The 23,797-nt window shown below is 40.6% G+C and overlaps 1 protein-coding gene across 2 annotated transcripts in view; it reads right to left on the bottom strand.

Annotated features, from left to right (window-relative positions):
* The window catches only part of LOC126475087 (nucleoporin Nup188), a 273,311-nt gene extending 250,657 nt beyond the window's left edge, over positions 1 to 22,654 (bottom strand). Inside the window, exons 1-3 of one of the 2 annotated variants that reach the window (XM_050102653.1) lie at positions 22,639 to 22,654; positions 22,303 to 22,399; positions 6,125 to 6,332 (exon numbers count right to left, since the gene is read on the bottom strand). In XM_050102653.1, coding sequence (XP_049958610.1) covers positions 6,125 to 6,332; positions 22,303 to 22,325 — 231 coding nt within the window. In that variant the 5' untranslated portion in view covers positions 22,326 to 22,399; positions 22,639 to 22,654. Of the gene's footprint in view, positions 1 to 6,124; positions 6,333 to 22,302; positions 22,400 to 22,482; positions 22,499 to 22,638 lie in introns of those variants that run through there. The other variant, XM_050102655.1, reaches the window with a different exon arrangement.
* Between the last annotated feature and the right edge of the window lie 1,143 nt (positions 22,655 to 23,797).

The following is a 23,797-nucleotide window of genomic DNA, read 5'->3' as shown; positions in this document are numbered from 1 at the left end:
CTTGTCACAAGCGATGAACATCGTCATCGATGATTTGATTCCAAATGAGCAGCAAATCACTCAAAAGCTAATCACAAACCATATTGGAATATCCAAGGAATGTGTCAGCTTTATTATTAAATAATAATACTGTGAAATCTGTGCACGATGGGTACCACGGTGTCTCACAGATGAAACCAAGCAGTGCTGACGGGAATGCTGTGAGCAACTCTTGCAGTGCTACTGTAATGAAGGAGGCAACTTCCTTTTGAGTACTGCGATGGGGACTGAGTCATGGGTCCTTCATTACGACCCAGGAGAAAAAGAAAGAGTGCTGAATATTGACATCTGTCTTCTCTTAATTCCCCCCCCCCCCCCCCCATGTTCTACAAGAAAGTGTGCCTTACTTTTCAGTCTATTCTCGTAACAGCAACAAACATACCACCATCAACTGTATCTAATCTATCCTTTCTGAACACTGTTAGGTCCTTTGTCATTGTTCTTAATGTAATAAAAGCAATAGGGATTAGATTATATTGAATACAGTTTATAGTCCCCCAACCATGTGCCATGAACCTTGCCAAGATGGGGTGTGTTAGTTGCCTCTGATACAGATAGCTGTACTGTAAGTGCAATAACAATGAAGGGGTATCTGTGGAGAAGCCAGATTAACCCATGGTTACCAAGGAAAACAGCTACCTTTTTCAGTAATTGTATGCAAAACTTTGTGGATGACTGACTGATAGGGCCTTGTATCATTAGTCAACATGGCCTTGCTGTCCTGGTACTGCAGGCAGCTGAAAGCAAGAGGAAACTACAGCTGATGGCATTCTCTTGAGTAAAATATTCCAGAGGTAAAACAGACCCCATTTAGTTCTTGGGTGATGACTACCTAGGATGGTGTAATCATCAGGAAAAATAAAAATGTCTTTCTAAAGGTCAGAGCATTAGATTCCTTTATCAGTAGGTAGGTTAGAGAATTTAAAAAGGGAAATATACAGGTTGAAGTTAGATATAGTGGGAATTAGTGAAGTGTGATGGCATGAAGAACCACATTTCTAGTCAGGTTACTACAGGGTTATTGACACAAAATCAAATAGGAGTAATGCAAGAGTTGACTTAATAATAAATAAGAAAAAAGGAATATGGGTAAGCTACTATGAATAGCATAGCATACACATTATTGTAGTAAAGTAGACAGGAAGCCAATGCCCACAACAGATGTACAAGTTAATATGCTAATTAGTTACGCCAGTGCAGAGGAGACTGAGCAACTGTATGATGACATTAAGGAAATTATTCTGATGGTTGAGGGAAATGTATAGGTTAAAGTCAGATATAGTGGGAATTAGTGAAGTTCAATGGCACAAGGAACAAGACTTCTTTCAAAATGTGGTGCTACAGAAGAATGCTGAAGATCAGATGTATCGATCACATAACTAATGAGGAGGTACTATAAGTAATGAGGAGGTACTGAATAAAATTGGGGAGAAGAGGAATTTGTGGCACAACTTTACTAGAAGAAGGTATCAATTGGTACGACATGTTCTGAGGCATCAAGGGATCACCAATTTAGTATTGGAGGGCAGCATGGAGGATAGAAGTCTTAGAGGGAGACCAAGAGAGGAATACATTAAGCAGATTCAGAAGGATGTAGGTTGGAGTACTTATTCAGTGATGAAGAGGCTTGCACAGGATAGGGTAGCATGGAGACTCTGGGCTGAAGACCACAAGAACCAGGAAGATGAAAAGTTAATTGCGGTGAGTGACTGGAATTTGGTAGTATGAAAAGGAAAAGACAGAAAAATAATAGGAAAATATAGAATCCAGGAATGAAATGAAAGATGGAGCTGCCTGCTAAAATATTGCACAGATCATAATTTAATCACCACTCACAATTGGTCTAAGAGTAATGAAAGAAGGAGGTATACATGGAAGAGACCTGGAGGCACTGAAAGATTTCAGATTGGTTACAAAACGGCAAAACAAATATTTTGGAAACACATTTTAAATCCACAAGACATTTCTGGTGACAGATTTGAACTCTATACACAATTTGTAAGATATGAACTGCAGGTAAAAACTGAAGATACTGCAAAAGACAGGAAATTATGGGGATAAGACCTGGACAAATTGAAGGAACCAGTTGACAGTGAGAATTGTGGGAATATCAGAGGGTGCAGTAGGCAATGTTGGACTGAAATGGGGGAAGGAATACAACAAAAGACAAATGAGTAGCTTCGAGAGACGATATAGGCAAGGCAGCAGAGAATTTCGCAGATAAAAAGACACAGTCCAGTAGAAATCCCTGGACACAAAAGGAGATACTGAATATAATTGTCGAAAGGAGAAAATACAAAAATGAAGTAGCTGAACAGGAATATAAATATGAGATTGACAGAAACTGCAAAATGGCTATGAAGTAATGGTTAGTGGACAAATGCATGGCTTTAGAACCACGCATAACCATGATAATGAAAGACATTACCTTTAGAGAAATTGAAGATCTTTGGAGAAAAGAGAAGCAGTTGCACGAGTATCAATGGTTGAGATGGTAAACCTTTACTAACCAAAGAGGGAAACCTGGACAGTGGAAGGAATATACTGAGGCTTTATACAAGAAAAACAAACTGGAGGACAATGTTATGCAAGAGAAGAGGAAGTAGGCGAGGATGAGGTGTTGTTGTTGTTGTTGTTGTGGTCTTCAGTCCTGAGACTGGTTTGATGCAGCTCTCCATGCTACTCTATCCTGTGCAAGCTTCTTCATCTCCCAGTACCTACTGCAACCTACATCCTTCTGAATCTGCTTAGTGTATTCATCTCTTGGTCTCCCCCTACGATTTTTACCCTCCACGCTGCCCTCAAATACTAAATTGGTGATCCCTTGATGCCTCAGAACATGTCCTACCAACCGATCCCTTCTTCTGGTCAAGTTGTGCCACAAACTTCTCTTCTCCCCAATCCTATTCAATACTTCCTCATTAGTTATGTGATCTACCCATCTAATCTTCAGCATTCTTCTGTAGCACCACATTTCAAAAGCTTCTATTCTCTTCTTGTCCAAACTATTTACCGTCCATGTTTCACTTCCATACATGGCTACACTCCATACAAATACTTTCAGAAATAACTTCCTGACACTTAAATCTATACTCGATGTTAACAAATTTCTCTTCTTCAGAAACGCTTTCCTTGCCATTGCCAGTCTACATTTTATATCCTCTCTACTTCGTCCATCATCAGTTATTTTGCTCCCCAAATAGCAGAACTCCTTTACTACTTTAAGTGTCTCATTTCCTAATCTAATTCCCTCAGCATCACCCGACTTAATTCGACTACATTCCATTATCCTCGTTTCGCTTTTGTTGATGTTCATCTTATATCCTCCCTTCAAGACACCATCCATTCCGTTCAACTGCTCTTCCAAGTCCTTTGCTGTCTCTGACAGAATTACAATGTCATTGGCGAACATCAAAGTTTTCATTTCTTCTCCATGGATTTTAATACCTACTCCATATTTTTCTTTTGTTTCCTTTACTGCTTGCTCAATATACAGATTGAATAACATCGGGGAGAGGCTACAACCCTGTCTTACTCCCTTCCCAACCACTGCTTCCCTTTCATGTCCCTGGACTCTTATAACTGCCATCTGGTTTTTGTACAAGTTGTAAATAGCCTTTCGCTCCCTGTATTTTACCCCTGCCACCTTTAGAATTTGAAAGAGAGTATTCCAGTCAACATTGTCAAAAGCTTTCTCTAAGTCTACAAATGCTAGAAATGTAGGTTTGCCTTTCCTTAATCTTTCTTCTAAGATAAGTCGTAAGGTCAGTATTGCTCACGTGTTCCAGTATTTCTACGGAATCCAAACTGATCTTCCCCGAGGTCAGCTTCTACTAGTTTTTCCATTCGACTGTAAAGAATTCGTGTTAGTACTTTGCAGCTGTGGCTTATTAAACTGATTGTTCGGTAATTTTCACATCTGTCAACACCTGCTTTCTTTCGGATTGGAATTATTATATTCTTCTTGAAGTCTGAGGGTATTTCGCCTGTTTCATACATCTTGCTCACCAGATGGTAGAGTTTTGTCAGGACTGGCTCTCCCAAGGCCGTCAGTAGTTCCAATGGAATGTTGTCTACTCCGGGGGCCTTGTTTCGACTCAGGTCTTTCAGTGCTCTGTCAAACTCTTCACGCAGTATCGTATCTCCCATTTCATCTTCATCTACATCCTCTTCCATTTCCATAATATTGTCCTCAAGTGCATCGCCCTTGTATAGACCCTCTATATACTCCTTCCACCTTTCTGCTTTCCCTTCTTTGCTTAGAACTGGGTTTCCATCTGAGCTCTTGATGTTCATACATGTGGTTCTCTTATCTCCAAAGGTCTCTTTAATTTTCCTGTAGGCAGTATCTATCTTACCCCTAGTGAGATAAGCCTCTACATCCTTACATTTGTCCTCTAGCCATCCCTGCTTAGCCATTTTGCACTTCCTGTCGATCTCATTTTTGAGACGTTTGTATTCCTTTTTGCCTGCTTCATTTACTGCATTTTTATATTTTCTCCTTTCATCAATTAAATTCAATATTTCTTCTGTTACCCAAGGATTTCTACTAACCCTCTTCTTTTTACCTACTTGATCGTCTGCTGCCTTCACTACTTCATCCCTCAGAGCTACCCATTCTTCTTCTACTGTATTTCTTTCCCCCATTCCTTTCAATTGTTCCCTTATGCTCTCCCTGAAACTCTGTACAACCTCTGGTTCTTTCAGTTTATCCAGGTCCCATCTCCTTAAATTCCCACCTTTTTGCAGTTTCTTCAGTTTTAATCTACAGGTCATAACCAATAGATTGTGGTCAGAGTCCACATCTGCCCCTGGAAATGTCTTACAATTTAAAACCTGGTTCCTAAATCTCTGTCTTACCATTATATAATCTATCTGATACCTTTTAGTATCTCCAGGGTTCTTCCATGTATACAACCTTCTATCATGATTCTTAAACCAAGTGTTAGCTATGATTAAGTTGTGCTCTGTGCAAAATTCTATCAGGCGGCTTCCTCTTTCATTTCTTAGCCCCAATCCATATTCACCTACTACGTTTCCTTCTCTCCCTTTTCCTACACTCGAATTCCAGTCACCCATGACTATTAAATTTTCGTCTCCCTTCACTATCTGAATAATTTCTTTTATTTCATCATACATTTCTTCAATTTCTTCGTCATCTGCAGAGCTAGTTGGCATATAAACTTGTACTACTGTAGTAGGTGTGGGCTTCGTATCTATCTTGGCCACAATAATGCGTTCACTATGCTGTTTGTAGTAGCTTACCCGAATTCCTATTTTCCTATTCATTATTAAACCTACTCCTGCATTACCCCTATTTGACTTTGTGTTTATAACCCTGTAGTCACCTGACCAGAAGTCTTGTTCCTCCTGCCACTGAACTTCACTAATTCCCACAAGATCTAACTTTAACCTATCCATTTCCCTTTTTAAATTTTCTAACCTACCTGCCCGATTAAGGGATCTGACATTCCACGCTCCGATCCGTAGAATGCCAGTTTTCTTTCTCCTGATAACGACATCCTCTTGAGTAGTGCCTGCCCGGAGATCCGAATGGGGGACTATTTTACCTCCGGAATATTTTACCCAAGAGGACGCCATCATCATTTAATCATACAGTAAAGCTGCATGCCCTCGGGAATAATTACGGCCGTAGTTTCCCCTTGCTTTCAGCCGTTCGCAGTACCAGCACAGCAAGGCCGTTTTGGTTATTGTTACAAGGCCAGAGCAGTCAATCATCCAGACTGTTGCCCTTGCAACTACTGAAAAGGCTGCTGCCCCTCTTCAGGAACCACACGTTTGTCTGGCCTCTCGACAGATACCCCTCCGTTGTGGTTGTACCTATGGTACGGCTATCTGTATCGCTGAGGCACGCAAGCCTCCCCACCAACGGCAAAGTCCATGGTTCATGGGGGGGGGGGGGGGGGGGGGGATGAGGTGTAGGGGGTTTAAATGGACGTAGAGTGTAGTAGTTACATAGAGATGAAGAGGCTTGCACAAAAAACTCCCTAGTTTGCCTACTAGACTTAATAAAGTACTACATGCAGCCATAATGTTTTTTGCTGTATACATAAAAAAGTCTTACCAGAAAACTTCCTAATGTGGTAACAAACTTAAAGACTGGAGCTGAAAGTTTTGATTTTAGGAGATCATCAGATGGTTCTTTTGCCCTCTTATAGTAATTCAACCCATTTTTTAAAAGAGGCTGGGCTTTATCAAGCTCATCATCAACAGCATCACTAGAAATGTCATAAATAGAACCAGATAATAAGGTCCATAATGACTTGCAGTACCTGCAACAGAAATATTGCACTTGTCACTTGTATACTGTCTATTGTCTACAAATACAGAAAAGAATGAATCACTTTCAATGATAAACACACACACAAATGTACGAGGACTTCACTACCTAGCTGTATATGGAAATTATTGAGAGCAGTATAAAGGCCTATAACAAACAAAAGACAAAATTTATTGATACACATCACAAGAAACATCATCTTATGATCATAGAAATTGTAGGATGGAAGTAACCAACAAAAAAATAAATAAATAGACAAAACCACTCATCTGCAAATAATAGCGCACCATTAAGAATGGTGCATTCTGGTGTTATATTAAGGCAGTTTTCTGATTTATTACACGTTGTCTAATCACTGTCCATCACCATCCACAGCTGAGTGATTGTCTTTCATCATTTTACTTTGTTCATTTGTTGATACTGCTGTAGGTTTGTGTGAACCATACTAATGTTTTTCAAATTATTCTGATCTGCATGCAGTTTCTGTAATGTCACATGCTGGAATTGGTTTATTCTTGCACAGGTCACATTTGACCACCAAAAAATATGTTTATTAATATTTCTTGAATTCAGTTGAAATGTTAGATTTATAATGCTGCTTGTAACAAAATCTTTGGAGCTGGTGGGGAAAAAACTTATAAGATTTGGACATCATGTACTGGTCACAATGTAAAGATATGTTTCTAAGATGGAGGCAAGTTATGTAAGTACTATTACAATGCTGTTTCCATATGAGTACACATGTATTGGTAATGCACTCTCTGCAAAGTTATTTCCTTTGTAATACAGACAGCCTCAATATGGTGCAATATAGACTGAAATGGATTGTCGAATAATAGATAAAAAAGTGTAGCTGACGTATATACAATGAAGTTCTGCAAAATTAATACACTACAAACTAGTCTTGGTCAAAATTTGTAACAAGGTTACATCCCACCCAATGAAAATAAAGCATAGTTTGACTTAGCCATAAGCCAAAAACCTGCAACGTTCACTTTGTGTTAACATACCCCTGCAATGCCTAGGCAACGTTATCATCATCACCGTTTGTGGGACATTGTTCCTGCGTATAAGTCTTTGAAAGCAATGGACATTGACCTTGCTGGTCAATTCAATAAACAACACCCAAGAATGACAGAAGAGCAACAAACACTAAAATGGACAAAATTGGACAAGGAAACCACAGAGAGACACAAGAAACATGTAGAAGACATCAGCAGATTACCATGGTTGGCTGACCATGAGAATAAAAAGGAGAAGCCAGCCACTCTGCAACACATTAAAACCTCCACCCTAAAAGCACTACGGAGGAGGACACAGAGGGACAAAGGACATGCACTGAAACTTAGATCAAAAGATAAAACCCACCATCATGAATAAAACGTAAAACTAAAACTGCTATTGAGGCATTGTTACCCAACATCGAAGGTAGGGTTCTGGGAAAGTTAAAAGTTCACCACAGAGCGGCTACAAATGGGCAGTCCAGCAAGAGGTGGATGACCGTCATTTGTGAGCCACAGCAACACACTCGCGACGAAGGAGGTAACCATGTGTTAGCTATGTATGGCCAATGCGGAGCCAGCAGAGGAAAACTGATTCCCTGTGAGAGGACCACATGGAAGACTTCCACACATTCGTAGTCTCCTTAATGACACACAGTTTCTTGTGTGTACTGTTATGCCATTCCATCACCCAAAGCCATAAAACCCTGCAGCATAAGACAGAAGGCAAGTCAGTTTCGGAGATGCCCATCTCCAGAAGCGGGTTCTGCGTAGCCTGTTTGGCCAGCCCGTCGGTAAGTTCGTTGCCTTGGATTCCGACGTGTCCACACAAACACCACTGAACGACGGGACCATTCAAGGGCATAGATGGACTCCTGAATCGACGCTACCGACAGATGGTGAGGGTAGCACTGGTTCTACATCTACATCTACATGATTACTCTGCAATCCACATTTAAGTGCTTGGCAGAGGGTTCATCAAACCACAATCACACTATCTCTCTACCATTCCACTTCCGAACAGCGCGCGGGAAAAACGAACACCTAAACCTTTCTGTTCGAGCTCTGATTTCTCTTATTTTATTTTGATGATCAATCATACCTATGTAGGTGTGTGCTCTCTGCAGTTGATACAGATGGGAGGCGGGGCACAGGGAGTATTGGGATGTGAAGGAGGTCCACAATCCCAACAGGCGATGCTGGAAGTACAGCAAGAAGACATATGGCCGAACTTCCAGCGCTTAAAGCACCATATCGAGGGAGGGATATATAGCTTTACGTCAGCAGTAGACCACCACCTTCACCTTCTTGGGTAATGTGTCACCCTCGGAGCCCAAGATGAAGGCACCAGTGGCAACCTGATTATCCCTCGGACCCCAGTGGGCGTGCCAGGTGAAATGGACACCTCACCACTCTAAAATGGCATGCAGCTCCTTGTAGGCTGCTCAAGGAGTCAGTACACCAGAGCGTGAGCGGATGTACTCAAGAGCACGAGATGTGGCCGCCAGCTCTGCAGTGAAAACACTGAAGCCACCTGGCAAGCAGTGCTGTTCAATATGTCCTCCATGAGCATACACAAAGCCTACATGACCATCAGCCATTGAGCCATCGGTGTAAACCACTTCATGGCCCCGGTACATGTCGAGAACCAAGAGAAAGTGATGGCAGAGAGCCACAGGGTTAACAGAGTCCTTATGGTCATGCAAAAGGTCGAGAAGAATCTGTGGACTAGGTGTACACCATGGAGGTATACGTGAATGGACCTAAAGGAGAGGTGGTAACGAGAAGGACTCCAGTTCACACAGAAGGGACCAGACGCAAACCACAATCGTAAGCCCTGACCTGGACCGCAAATGCGGGAGATGAACCGCCGTGGTTGGGAAAAGGAGACGGTAATTCGGATGCACAGGAGAACTATGAACACGTGCAATGTAACTGGTGAGCAGTTTTGCACGCCTAACCTTCAATGGAGGGACTCCAGACTCCTCCAGGACACTGGTCACCGGATTCATTCTAAAAGCTCCCATCGCTAGGCAAATGCCACAGGGGTGCACTGGGTTGAGTAAATGCAACACTGAGGGCACCGCCAAACCGTAAACCAGACTCCCATAGTCAATGTGGGATTAAACAAGGGCCCTGTAGAGCTGCAGCAGTGTAGAGCTATTTGCACCCAAGCTGGTGTTGCTCAGGCAGCGAAGGGCATTAAGGCGCTGCCAGCACTTCCGCTTAAGCTGGCGAAGGTGACTCCACCTGACACACTATTATAGTCGCTACGGTTCCTGTAATATCCCTTATAGCCAAGGAGGGCACGGGTCCACATTGCCGTGAACCAGGTTTCCTGGAGGGCAATGCAGAAAGCAGGTGTAAAGCTTAAGAGTTGCCATAGTTCAGCCAGGTGGTGGAAAAAACCACTGAAATTCCACTGGAAGATTAAGTGATCTTGACACTGGGAAGGCAGGAAACAGTCAATGAGGCAGTCTATGCCTCATGGTCACCTGCTGCCACGAGATGAGTACAGTACGATCGACATCCATTGTGTCTGAGAGCCCAGCGAGGTCTAGATTCTCAGGAGACACCAGAATCTCCATCTCATCCTCAAACACAGAGCTTGTAGGTAGTGGTGGTGTGGATGTCACCACAGTGCCTTGGTTCTTGGGGGTCTTTTTCTTTTTAGGTTTCTCTCGCTGTTCATTAGGTTTGTCCAGCTGGGAGGGCTTCACTGATTCAGTCTCAGGGACTGAGGAGGACCATGAAGCCCTACAACCAGCTACCTGAAGTTGCTTCAGCCACTGGAGGGTGTCAGCTTTGCCACTGGTAGGAACCAGGGAAGGGAGTGACCCAAGGGATCCTTTCCTGGCGAGAGGAGCCAAAGAAGACTTACGCTTCTCTGGCTGAGAAGTGTGGACTGACGTCCCAGATGGTTGGGGGGGGCTGCACCTGAAGTAGGTTGTGCAGTAGCAACAGGGGTGGAAGTGCCCCCCACCATCAAGGGGCAGGTGGAGTCTGACAGCTCTGAGAGAGAACTGTACGCAGGGGAACAGAAGATGGTAGAACCATTGTCATAGCGGCAGCATAGGTTGATGTCGTATGCACAGGATGTAGCCTCTCATATTTTCTCTTAGGCTCAGTGTAGGTCAGTTGGTCCATGGTCTTGCATTCCATTATTTTTCTTTCTTTTTGGAGAATCTTGCAGTCTGGTGAGCAAGATGAATGGTGCTCTCCGCAGTTGATACATATGGGAGGCAGGGCACAGGGAGTATTGGGATGTGAAGGAGGTCCACAATCCCAACAGGTGATGCTGGAAGTACAGCGGGAAGACATATGGCCCAACTTCCAGCGCTTAAAGCACCATATCGGGGGAGGGATATATGGCTTTACGTCAGCGGTAGACCATCACCTTCACCTTCTTGGGTAATGTGTCACTCTCGGAGCCCAAGATGAAGGCACCAGTGGCAACCTGATTATCCCTTGTACCCCAGTGGACGTGCCAGATGAAATGGACACCTCGCTGCTCTAAAATGGCATGCAGCTCATTGCCAGACTGCAGAAGAAGGTCCCTGTGAAATATGATACCCTGGACGATATTTAAGCTATTATGGAGCGTGATGGAAACAGAAACATCCCCCAGCTTGTCACAGCGAGCAGTGCCCGTGACTGGGCTGAGGATGCTGTTTTGATCAAGACCAATCCTGACCGCATTTTGGACAAGCCCTCCTCCCCAATCTTGTCCTCTACATGCTCCACAAAAAGCTAAAGTTTCATTGACAAGAAAGATTCCCCATCAACTCTCGTACGTACAAGGTACCAGGGTGAATAAGTTTCGCTGCCATCCTTAGCCTGGCGTTCCCCCCCCTTGTGTGGCGGGGGGGACGATTTGCGGTCATATTTCTTAGCATTGAAGTAAGACCTTGATCACTCAGAGACTGCTGGTATTTGACCAACAGCAAGAGATAACGTACTACGCTTCATGGCATGTCATCTGCTCTGATGCCACCCACTCCGACCAGGGGCCTTCCCCATTGGTACCACCCAGCCGCAGCAAAGGCCACCTGGCAGGATGATCATTGCCAGGAGTCCCGATGCCCCAGGGTGACGGGCACCTACTCCTTGGCATACGTCAATGGTGCAGGCATCAGCAAAGCGATCCCTGTGTGGTCAAAGGGCTACAAGCAACAGGGTACATGGCGGCCCCACCACAACGGACTGGCTACCATGCTGGAAATCAGGCGCAAATGAGCTAAGAAGTTCATTATCGTCGACAGAGCAGAAAGCGATACTGCACCGAGGATGAAGGAAAATGCACCCAAAAGGGTGACCTAGCCCAACAGATAGAGAATGAGCGGAAGTGCAGATCCACGTCGACAAAGGATGAGAGAGGTCTCAGCACATGATGGACACTATGCACCATGTAAGGAGCCCTACGCCAATTGGCTCGCTCTTCAGGAAAATTTTGAAAAATGGAGGCAAACTCTACAGGGGACCATCACATAAAGGCCGAAACGTGTGAGACTCCTTTTAGTCACGTCTTATGACAGGCAGTCTTGTGACAAACCGCTTCTCTTGAAAACATAATTTGCTATTTGCTATATTATGTACTCTGTAACCTGTATCTGTGACAATTAACAGATGAAGTTCAATTTTTTAGTACTGTGCTAGCGGAATTATCTTTCTACAATAAAAATGTATGCAAGACTTAGATTTTATACTTGCTTGTACTATTAATATTATTATTATTTGTTTAAGTTCCAAATGTCTACCAGTCAACAGTTATCATTCAGGCTTGCAAAAATAAAAAATAAAATAAAAAAATAAAAAGACTGGTGCATCCCTTATGTATAGGTACTCACAAAATCACAGACTGATACCCTTAACGTTTGTTTGATGGAGAATTCTTCAGAATATTTCATGCTCAAATATAATAATTTTCCTTGACGGGAAAGAGACTCTACAAACAATAAACATGGACTCGGGAAGCATCGTGCTTACAGAACTCAGCTTGCCCTTTTCTCACACTAAATCCCAAGAACCATGGCCGACAGGCAACAGGCAGATGGCAGATTCCTTGATTTCTGGAATATGTTTGACACAGTGCCACACTCACACTGTTAACAAAGATCCACGCACATGGAATAGGTTCTCTCATGTGTGTGTGGTTTGAAGACACTTTTAATTATTAGAACCCAATTCATTGGCCTGGATGGTAAGTTTCATTGGAGACAAACGCAATGTCAGAAGTGACCCAGGGAAATGTGACACAACTGCTCTTGTTCTCTACAGCCATAAACAATCCAACAGGTACAGTCACCAGCACTCTATGACAGTTGGCTAATGACTCTATAGTGTATGGGAAAGTGTCACCTTTGAATGACTGTAGAAGTAAGAATTCCCAACTGATGTAATCAATGGCAGCTTGGTCTAAATAGAAAAAGAAATGTATGTTAACGAAGATGACTAGAGAAAACAATCTTGTAATGTTCAAGTACAGTATCAGAAGTGTGCTGCTTGACACTATTGCACAGGTTAAATACCTAGATGTAACTTTGTGAAATGAAATGAAATGAAATGGAATGAGCACACAAGTTCAGTTGTAGGGAAGGTAGATGGTCAGCTTTGGTTTTTTGGGAGAATTCTAGGAAATTGTAGTCCATCTATACAAAAGGCTCCTTACAGAACACTAGTATGATCCACTCTGAGTACTGCTCAAGTGTGTGGGAGCCCCAGCAGGTCACCTTAAAGGAAGGCATCAAAGTAATTCAGAAGCATAATGCTAGATTTGTTTCCAGTAGATTCAATCAACACGCAAGTATCATGTACATGCTCTATGAACCCAAATTGGAATCCCTAGGGGCAAGAGGACATTCTCTTCATGAAGCATTACTGAGAAAGTTCAGAGAACTGGCATTTGCTACAGATTGCAACAATCCTACTGCCACCAACATACATCTCCTGTAAGGGCCATGAACACAACACTGGAGAAATCATGGCTTATATGGAAGCATAAAGGCAGTAATCTTTCTCTCTATCCATTTGTGCAGGAACAGGAATGAGAGTGAGTAACCATGGCACAAGCGGCTGTATGCATGTTGATGTATTTGTCTGCAGCAGGAAGGGAAGGATCACAGGGGAAGGGCTGAAAGAAGTGGCACTTGTCCCTCCTGGAATCTGGAACATAAAGCATGTATTGGTGTAGAGTTTCAAGAAATGATTGTGATTCTACTGGTCACAGGTGAAGTTCTTTTTGGCATTCCACAGGTGAACATGATTGGAAATAGTACGGCCTTTGCAAAAACTACGTATTTTACATCTGTCTTCTAGTCATATATGGTTTGCAGCAAATTATGCTGTTTACTTTGGCACAGGGTATTCTGCAATGAAGACTGGCGATAACAGTGTCAAAATAGTTCTGTCCTTCACTGCACAAGATCACCAGCAAGCTCCAGAAATGACAGGTCCAACACCCAGTGTGCAAAGACAAGTGGCAATTATCTGGACACGTCTCTCCTTTATTACTAGCATGAATAAACATGGCACTAGTATACCTGGTCAACATCTGCCACTTAGCATACACAGATATAATCACAAAACTCTGCAAAACACTGGCAAGGCTACTCAACTTGTCAGATAGGGTATAATGAGTTGGTCCAATCCCAGGCTGTTAAATAGTCACTCTGTTTTACGTGTGAGTTAAGGAGGCTTATGAATTGCATCATGACATATGCTGGCCTGGCTTGTGATTTTCACAAACTATTTAGTAATTCAAGCTTTCAACACACCTCAGTTCAACTTTAAGTAAGCTCAGAGGAAGAAAATAACTGTTAACCCAGTAAAAAATGCTCTCTCTGATCATGATGCACAGTTAGTTACGATAAATTTCCTAAGTGGGAATATGTTTAATTAATGGCGTTAGGACAAATGTTTTTAAGAACTGACCTGGGATGAAATTTACAATGAACCAAACACTAACGCAAAATATAATCTATTTCATGATAAATTCGTCATTATCTGAAAATGGCTTTCTGCAAAAACTGTTCAGAAAAGACATTAAACAGCCATGTAAAAAACCATGGATCACTAGAGTGATTAAGGTATCTTGTGAAAGGAAAAGGGAAATGGATCTGATGGCAAGAACAAAGAGAGATTGTGCAGTAGTTGCTCACCACAAAAAGTACTCAAAATTACTCAGAAAAAATGTTAACAAATCAAGGAACATGTTGGAAATCAGGAATTCCAACAACAGACTTGAGGCTATATGAAATGTAGTAAAATGAGAGACAGGACAACCAACCACAGAACATCACTACTGAACTAAAGGGATGGGCTGTAAATGATGAGTCACAGGTAGCAAATATATTTAATTATCATTTCTTAATTATGGTAGAAAGTGCAGGGACAAAAAGTTCAAGAGAATAATCACAGCAATATATTGACAAAGTAGTTCTCATAAGATTCAATCATATGAATATAGGCCTATCACCAACTTCTCCTTCTGAAAATAAGAAAATTACACATTCTCTCAAAAATAAAAACTCAGCTGGTTTTGATGGTGTTTCCAATAGAGTACTAATAATCTGCTCCATGTAAAACCCCGTCCTGTCTGAAATATGTAATACATCATCAACTCAAGGCATTTTTCCTGAGAGATTTAAGTATACTGTTGTAAAAACCTTGCTTAAGAGAGATGATACGAGAGATGTCAATAGCTACAAACTGGTTTCACTTACGACAACATTGTCCACAATTTTTGAGAAAGCGATATAATCTAGAACAGTATCTCATCTTGGCATAATAATATCCTCAGCAAATAACAGTTTGGGTTTCAGAAGCATTGTTCTACTGAGAACACCATTTACATTTTCACTCACCAAATTTCAAGCATTAAGTAATAATACGGCTCTAGCTGCTATTCTCTGCTATCTATTTAAGGCATTTGACTGAGTGAATCACAGTACTGCCCTAATAAATAGAAATTTTATGAGATTGATGGTACAACCAACCAATCTAACTAAAAGAATGCAGAAAGTTGTACTTAATAATTCAACCAATATGGTCCGGTGATGGAATACTGACTGTGGAGAAATCACATATGGGGTTCCCCAAGGTTCAGCCTTAGGTCCACTACTATTCTTCGAAAAAATATATATATATATATATATATATATATATATATATATATATATATATATATAATAAATGATTTTCTGTCTAGTATACAACAAGCAGAAATAGTTCTTTTTGCAGATGACACTAGTATTGGAATCAATACTAGCATACATACAGAAAGAGAAGAAATGGTAAACAATGTTCTTAAAGGAATCAGTAACTGGTTTCTGTGAACAGTCTCACCCTCAATTTTAAAAATACACGACATAAACAGTTCTGCACATCAAAGAGTAATAAAGCAATGAGAAGTGTAACACATGGTGAGAAAATAATAAAAACCATGGGAACTTCAACATTCTTAGGTATCTGTACTGATGAGAATTTAAACTTGAAAAAGTACATAATGGAACTACTAGAACAACTTAGTTCAGTTACTTTTTCACTCAGAATCATTGCAAATCTTGGGGGTAGAGAAATTTGTATGTAAAGTGACATATTTTTCATACTTTTATTTGACAACATCTTTGGAATAATGGTCTGGGAGTAATCCATCTTTAAGGAAGAAAGTCTTCACTGCTCAAAAACATGCTGCAAAAATAATATCTGGTGCTCACCCAAAACCATCTTGTAGATATTTGTTTAAGGAGTTGGGCATTCTGACTAATGCTTCACAGTATATTTATTACCTCATGAAGTTTGTTGTAAGCAATCCACTAAAGTTTAAAATGAACTATGATGTACATGATTATAATATCAGAAGGGAAAATGACATTCATTACTAGACATTAAGGTTGTATTTAGCACAAAAGGGGTGCACAATGTTGCAACATACATTTTTGATCTCTTACCCAGTGATATAAGTCTGACAGAAAGCAAAGTAAAATTTGAAAAGAAGCTGAGAAAGTTTCTCCTTCACAACTCCTCCTATTCCATTGGTAAGAATTACCACACACACACACACACACACACACACACACACACACACACACACACACACACACACACACACAGAAACAGAGAGAGAGAGAGAGAGAGAGAGAGAGAGAGAGAGAGAGAGAGAGTAAAATGACTCGTTACACATCATTATGATTATGCAAAATGATCCATGGAGCATGAAACTAACTAACTTGAAAGACAGAAATAGTTGAATAATTCATTAATATGATCAGATATGAATTTTTGTGGGTGAACAAAAGTATTACTCAATGTGTGACCAAAATAGTTTTCCAAATTTTGGGGTAATTCCTCGCACTAACAGTACAAAAAAGGCTATAATGATATATACATAAATCTCCTTTTGTTGTTAATGAAAGAACATTTATTCAAAGTCCTCAAGCCAGAAACTGACAGCAAATTCCAAAATTTCCTTCAGTTCCACACACACACACACACACACACACACACACACACACACACATACACACAGAGACATCAGAGGATAGACTGTTGGGAACTTTCAACCAGTCCTGGATTGTGTGTAATGATTTTGCAAGTTTCCATGATACTCTGATGCAGTGTCTGTGCATTATGAATTACTAGGGCTACAATATACACCAAATATTCTAGACAGCCCCGCAAATGATAATCCAACAGACTGATGTTGGAGGAAAGTGTAGAGTAGGCCCTCTCTGATGGTTCAAATGGTTCTGAGCACTATGGGACTTAACATCTGAGGTCATCAGTCCCCTGGTCCTCTTTGACTTATCTATCTGTCTGTCATAACAGATGCCAGCCAACCCATCTCTAATGTGACTGAAATACGTTGAAACCCCATAATGCACAAACCACATGCTTCCCCTCATCCTGTGGAAAACTGGGAGGAGTACCACAAAGGTCTTGCAGACTGCACCTGCAGCCTAATTAATTCATTCATATACATTTTGCAAATCTCATCGTGAACAAGATCTTAAGGGGTTTGGAATGAGTCAAGTTATATAATAACAGGCAGAAGCAGCCACTGCAGGCAATTTCTGTAAAGCATACTAACAGCAAGTTATGACTAGTGCTAACCTATGCACATGAACATTAGCAAGAAATAAAAAATTCAAAGATATTACTGCACTTCCTGCAATCAGCTGTTCATAACCTGGAAACATTAAAAAGCTTTTTCAAATCAACATTAGTGTTAACTATAATTTACATTCCTACCCAGAGATGCCCCCCCCATGAACCATGGACCTTGCCGTTGGTGGGGAGGCTCGCGTGCCTCAGCGATACAGATAGCCGTACCGTAGGTGCAACCACAACGGAGGGGTATCTGTTGAGAGGCCAGACAAACGTGTGGTTCCTGAAGAGGGGCAGCAGCCTTTTCAGTAGTTGCAAGAGCAACCGTCTGGATGATTGACTGATCTGGCCTTGTAACAATAACCAAAACGGCCTTGCTGTGCTGGTACTGCGAACGGCTGAAAGCAAGGGGAAACTACAGCCGTAATTTTTCCCGAGGGCATGCAGCTTTACTGTATGATTACATGATGATGGCGTCCTCTTGGGTAAAATATTCCGGAGGTAAAATAGTCCCCCATTCGGATCTCCGGGCGGGCACTACTCAAGAGGATGTCGTTATCAGGAGAAAGAAAACTGGCATTCTACGGATCGGAGCGTGGAATGTCAGATCCCTTAATCGGGCAGGTAGGTTAGAAAATTTAAAAAGGGAAATGGATAGGTTGAAGTTAGATATAGTGGGAATTAGTGAAGTTCGGTGGCAGGAGGAACAAGACTTCTGGTCAGGTGACTACAGGGTTATAAACACAAAATCAAATAGGGGTAATGCAGGAGTAGGTTTAATAATGAATAGGAAAATAGGAATGCGGGTAAGCTACTACAAACAGCATAGTGAACGCATTATTGTGGCCAAGATAGATACGAAGCCCACACCTACTACAGTAGTAGAAGTTTATATGCCAACTAGCTCTGCAGATGACGAAGAAATTGAAGAAATGTATGATGAAATAAAAGAAATTATTCAGATAGTGAAGGGAGACGAAAATTTAAGTCATGGGTGACTGGAATTCGAGTGTAGGAAAAGGGAGAGAAGGAAACATAGTAGGTGAATATGGATTGGGGGACAGAAATGAAAGAGGAAGCCGCCTGGTAGAATTTTGCACAGAGCACAACATAATCATAACTAACACTTGGTTTAAGAATCATGAAAGAAGGTTGTATACATGGAAGAACCCTGGAGATACTAAAAGGTATCAGATAGATTATATTACTGAAGATAGATTATAAAACTGAAGAAACTGCAAAAAGGTGGGAATTTAAGGAGATGGGACCTGGATAAACTGAAAGAACTAGAGGTTGTACAGAGATTCAGGGAGAGCATAAGGGAGCAATTGACAGGAATGGGGGAAATAAATACAGTAGAAGAAGAATGGGTAGCTTTGAGGGATGAAGTAGTGAAGGCAGCAGAGGATCAAGTAGGTAAAAAGACGAGGGCTAGTAGAAATCCTTGGGTAACAGAAGAAATATTGAATTTAATTGATGAAAGGAGAAAATATAAAAATGCAGTAAGTGAAACAGGCAAAAAGGAATACAAACGTCTCAAAAATGAGATCGACAGGAAGTGCAAAATGGCTAAGCAGGGATGGCTAGAGGACAAATGTAAGGATGTAGAGGCCTATCTCACTAGGGGTAAGATAGATACCGCCTACAGGAAAATTAAAGAGACCTTTGGAGATAAGAGAACCACATGTATGAACATCAAGAGCTCAGATGGAAACCCAGTTCTAAGCAAAGAAGGGAAAGCAGAAAGGTGGAAGGAGTATATAGAGGATCTATACAAGGGCGATGTATTTGAGGACAATATTATGGAAATGGAAGAGGATGTAGATGAAGATGAAATGGGAGATACGATACTGCGTGAAGAGTTTGACAGAGCACTGAAAGACCTGAGTCGAAGCAAGGCCCCTGGAGTAGACAACATTGCATTAGAACTACTGACAGCCTTGGGAGAGCCAGCCCTGACAAAACTATACCATCTGGTGAGCAAGATGTATGAGACAGGCGAAATACCCTCAGACTTCAAGAAGAATATAATAATTCCAATCTCAAAGACAGCAGGTGCTGACAGATGTGAAAATTACTGAACAATCAGTTTCATAAGTCACAGCTGAAAAATACTAACGCGAATTCTTTACAGACGAATGGAAAAACTGATTGAATCTGACCTCGGGGAAGATCAGTATGGATTCCGTAGAAATGTTGGAACACGTGAGGCAATACTGACCCTACGACTTATCTTAGAAGAAAGATTAAGGAAAGGCAAACCTACATTTCTAGCATTTGTAGACTTGGATAAAGCTTTTGACAATGTTGACTGGAATACTCTCTTTCAAATTCTAAAGGTGGCAGGGGTAAAATACAGGGAGCGAAAGGCTATTTACAACTTGTACAAAAACCAGATGGCAGTTATAAGAGTCGAGGGGCATGAAAGTGAAGCAGTGGTTGGGAAGGGAGTGAGACAGGGTTGTAGCCTATCCCCGATGTTATTCAATCTGTATATTGAGCAAGCTATAAAGGAAACAAAAGAAATGTTCGGAGTAGGTATTAAAATCCATGGAGAAGAAATAAAAAGTTTGAGGTTCGCCGATGACATTGTAATTCTGTCAGAGACAGCAAAGGACTTGGAAGAGCAGTTGAACGGAATGGATAGTGTCTTGAAAGGAGGATATAAGATGAACATCAACAAAAGCAAAACGAGGATAATGGAATGTAGCCGAATTAAGTCGGGTGATGCTGAGGGTATTACACTAGGAAATGAGACACTTAAAGTAGTAAAGGAGGTTTGCTATTTGGGGAGCAAAATAACTGATGATGGTCGAAGTAGAGAGGATATAAAATGTAGATTGGCAATGGCAAGGAAAGCGTTTCTGAAGAAGAAACATTTGTTAACACTGAGTATAGATTTAGATGTCATAAGTCGTTTCTGAAAGTATTTGTATGGAGCGTAGCCATGTATGGAAGTGAAACATGGACAATAAATAGTTTAGACAAGAAGAGAATAGAAGCTTTCGAAATGTGGTGCTACAGAAGAATGCTGAAGATTAGATGGGTAGATCACGTAACTAATGAGGAGGTATTGTTTAGAATTGGGGAGAAGAGGAGCTTGTGGCACAACTTGACTAGAAGAAGGGATCGGTTGGTAGGACATGTTCTGAGACATCGAGGGATCACCAATATAGTATTGGAGGGCTGCGTGGAGGCTAAAAATCGTAGAGGGAGACCACAAGATGAATACACTAAGCAGATTCAGAAGGATGTAGGCTGCAGTAGGTACTGGGAGATGAAGAAGCTTGCACAGGATAGAGTAGCATGGAGAGCTGCATCAAACCAGTCTCATGACTGAAGACCACAACAACAACAACATTCCAATGCAGTAGAGATGTAACAACATATCATTATCGAGGATGCAGATAGTGTATCAGCACATTCGCCTGTACCAATAATATCACAAAACTGACGTCCATCAGAATCACTGCAATTCTGTGACTTTTTTTCTATTTCAAAATTTTAATTTGCAGTGACAACTTACCATTACTAGACCATGAATAAAAATGTTCTGTGAATATTTTATTTCTTAATTTCCTAATTTCTTGATCATTTTTTTTGAATAGTTGCTGGACTTAATGACATGAGAATATAACTTCTGATCTTTGGGGTCTGCAGTGCAAACTATGTCTTTTAATGACATGATTATTACGAATATCAGCCAGCTGAACTGATGTTTAAATGGTTTTTATTTTATAAATTATTCACAATGAGCCCATTTCGGCATACTGCCACCATCTTTATGTAACATTGTTGCTGCCATGTCCTGTCTTTTGTAGAATTATTAATTTCTCCTCAGATGTACACTGGATGACATCCAAGCAGCCAAGAAAAATAGAGTACATAAAAACCAACTAAAATCAGATATGCATCTCCAGTGTACATCTGAAGAGAAACTAATAATTCTAAACAAAACAGGACATGGCAGCAACGATGTTACTGGTCAGAGCAATATGCCAAAATGGGCTCATCGTGAATAATTTATAAAATACAAATCATTTAAAGAGAAGTGTGGCTGGCTAATATTCATAATAAGCATAATAATTCAAATCATTCAGTTATACATGTGACATAAATGATAACATTGTCAGATGGTGTTCTCAACATATAGGCCTACTAATGATTTGGGTTTACCTTTTATGTAATTAGCTATGTATCTACAATTATACTGAGTTTAGTATATCTCCTGTAAAATTTTGTTCTGGGGACATAACTTGTCTCCAAAATCGAAGAGTCAGTGACACAAAATTATAATTTTAAAATCTTGCCCTCTTTAGAGGGACTTCTATGTCTCCATAATAATTCCAATTCATGTTCGTTTTCAGTCCACACTAAATTTTTCTGTATTTCAAAATTATTACTACCTCCAAAATGCCAGAACTGTTCAAAATTATTCTGTTACTTTAGATGTCAAGTAAAATGATGTACAATACACAGTTTTTCAGCCTTGAATCATAACTATACTCTACGAAGTCACACTAAAAAGTCTTCAGAATGCTATTAGTAAAATGAAGTTAACTATAAAATTCCTCAGTCACAGTCATAAAAATTTTCAGCATTGATTATTACTACACTGATATAGACATTAAATCTATTACTACAACATGGAAACAAGTAGACATATGACTGGTCTCTGATGGTTGTCTGTGGCTTTGGTGACAGACAAAATATTTTTGAAATTTCTTAACCAAACAAACCCCGATCTCCAGAAGAAATTTATTATCTCTCGCTTATTGGGCTCTAATTCTTAAAATGGCCTTCAATATTTTAACGCTATTGTCGAAAGTTCACTAGTAAATGTGCCGGCATACTCACACTGTATCGTCTGGCAATTCCATGTTTACTTGCTATAACCTCAATCTCATTGTAAACACCCAGACTGTTTACTGTTTTTGCACACGCCACAGTGAGACTAAATAGCATACAATTGCGTTAAAAAGACTTGTTACTCATTTAAAGATTTCAGTTACATGAAAATTCCATACAAAAACTCACGATGAACTAAATACATTACACCCGCGATAGCGCCACAACACTTTGAAATTTCTGATAGTAAATATCTTTGGATGAAGAGACAAAGGTTGAAACATATGAAGAAATATTGAATTAAAAGAAAGGTGGGATAAACGTGATAACTTCTACATAATTTACCCTCAGAAAAATCTTATCACAATCTTGCCAAGGGGATCCCATTATGAACCTGAATAAGTAGGTAGAGATGCATTCGAAACAATTTATTAACGTATTTGGCAACAATTCTTTTTGTTCTTAGGAAAAAGCTAAGACATACTAATTAAGAAAAATGTATAATACGGTATCATCAAGCAAATATCAACTTCCACATTCTATTTATCGATGTTGGCTAACATGTGTGTCCTCTACCGATGTTATCACTGCCAGCAGCGGTTTACTTGAGTCGGTTTTTCTCTTGTCCCAAATGGAGACTACGTCAGCTTCTGCCCAAATTTTCAGATTAAAAACAGTGCACCAGATTTTATAAAGCACTCGCCACAACCCATAAGTAATATATGAACATCTGACCACAGAACTGATCAAGGTACTAGAGGAATACACTAGTGAACTGAGCAACAAAACACAGTACGTAATCGATATTTTTTTAAAATTTTGATATACTTTTCGCCAATCCATGATTTATTCGTAAGTCGGTTTTTTTTAAAGGACATCGTAGATATTATTTGTCCTTTCTATAACGTGGACTGTATCTGTGGATTTTTTCGCCTCAGTTGTGCAACTTCGGTATAGAGATAATCACACAACACTACTACTGACATCACGGACACTGCAAAAGACCGACACAATGAATACGATGCATTAAAATACATCACATCTGTTCAGCGTTATTTTTATAACTCAGTCCCTTTTAGGTCATCTAAGACAAAAATATTCAACGATCTCTCTCTCTCTCTTTCTTTCACCCGATGCAAGTTGTGATTAGGCACACAATGAGAGAGAGACTATTATTTACAATTTCCACCAACAATAGGGAAAGCGAAATTATACATGTGGTTACATTTGTCTAAATATTAGGTAATCAGTTATTCGCAGCATCTAAGTGAATTGTAGTCGAGCTGCAGACTAGAATTAACTGCATTGCTCATACCATAGTCGTACAATCCATTAAATTTTTGGGTACGCAGCCGCGCAAATACTACTCAGTTGAAGGACTAGTTGCGCGGTTACATGCCCGAAATTTAATGGATTATTCATTACACCGTGAGTAGTTGAAAATGCACATAGTTGTATATATCATACGCCCTAGCGAGTGGAGGAGGTCAGACTTTAGACGAGA

This window comes from Schistocerca serialis, chromosome 4 (assembly GCF_023864345.2).
Source record: "Schistocerca serialis cubense isolate TAMUIC-IGC-003099 chromosome 4, iqSchSeri2.2, whole genome shotgun sequence".
NCBI lineage: Eukaryota > Metazoa > Arthropoda > Insecta > Orthoptera > Acrididae > Schistocerca > Schistocerca serialis.
This window is presented reverse-complemented; position numbering and strand designations above follow the sequence as displayed.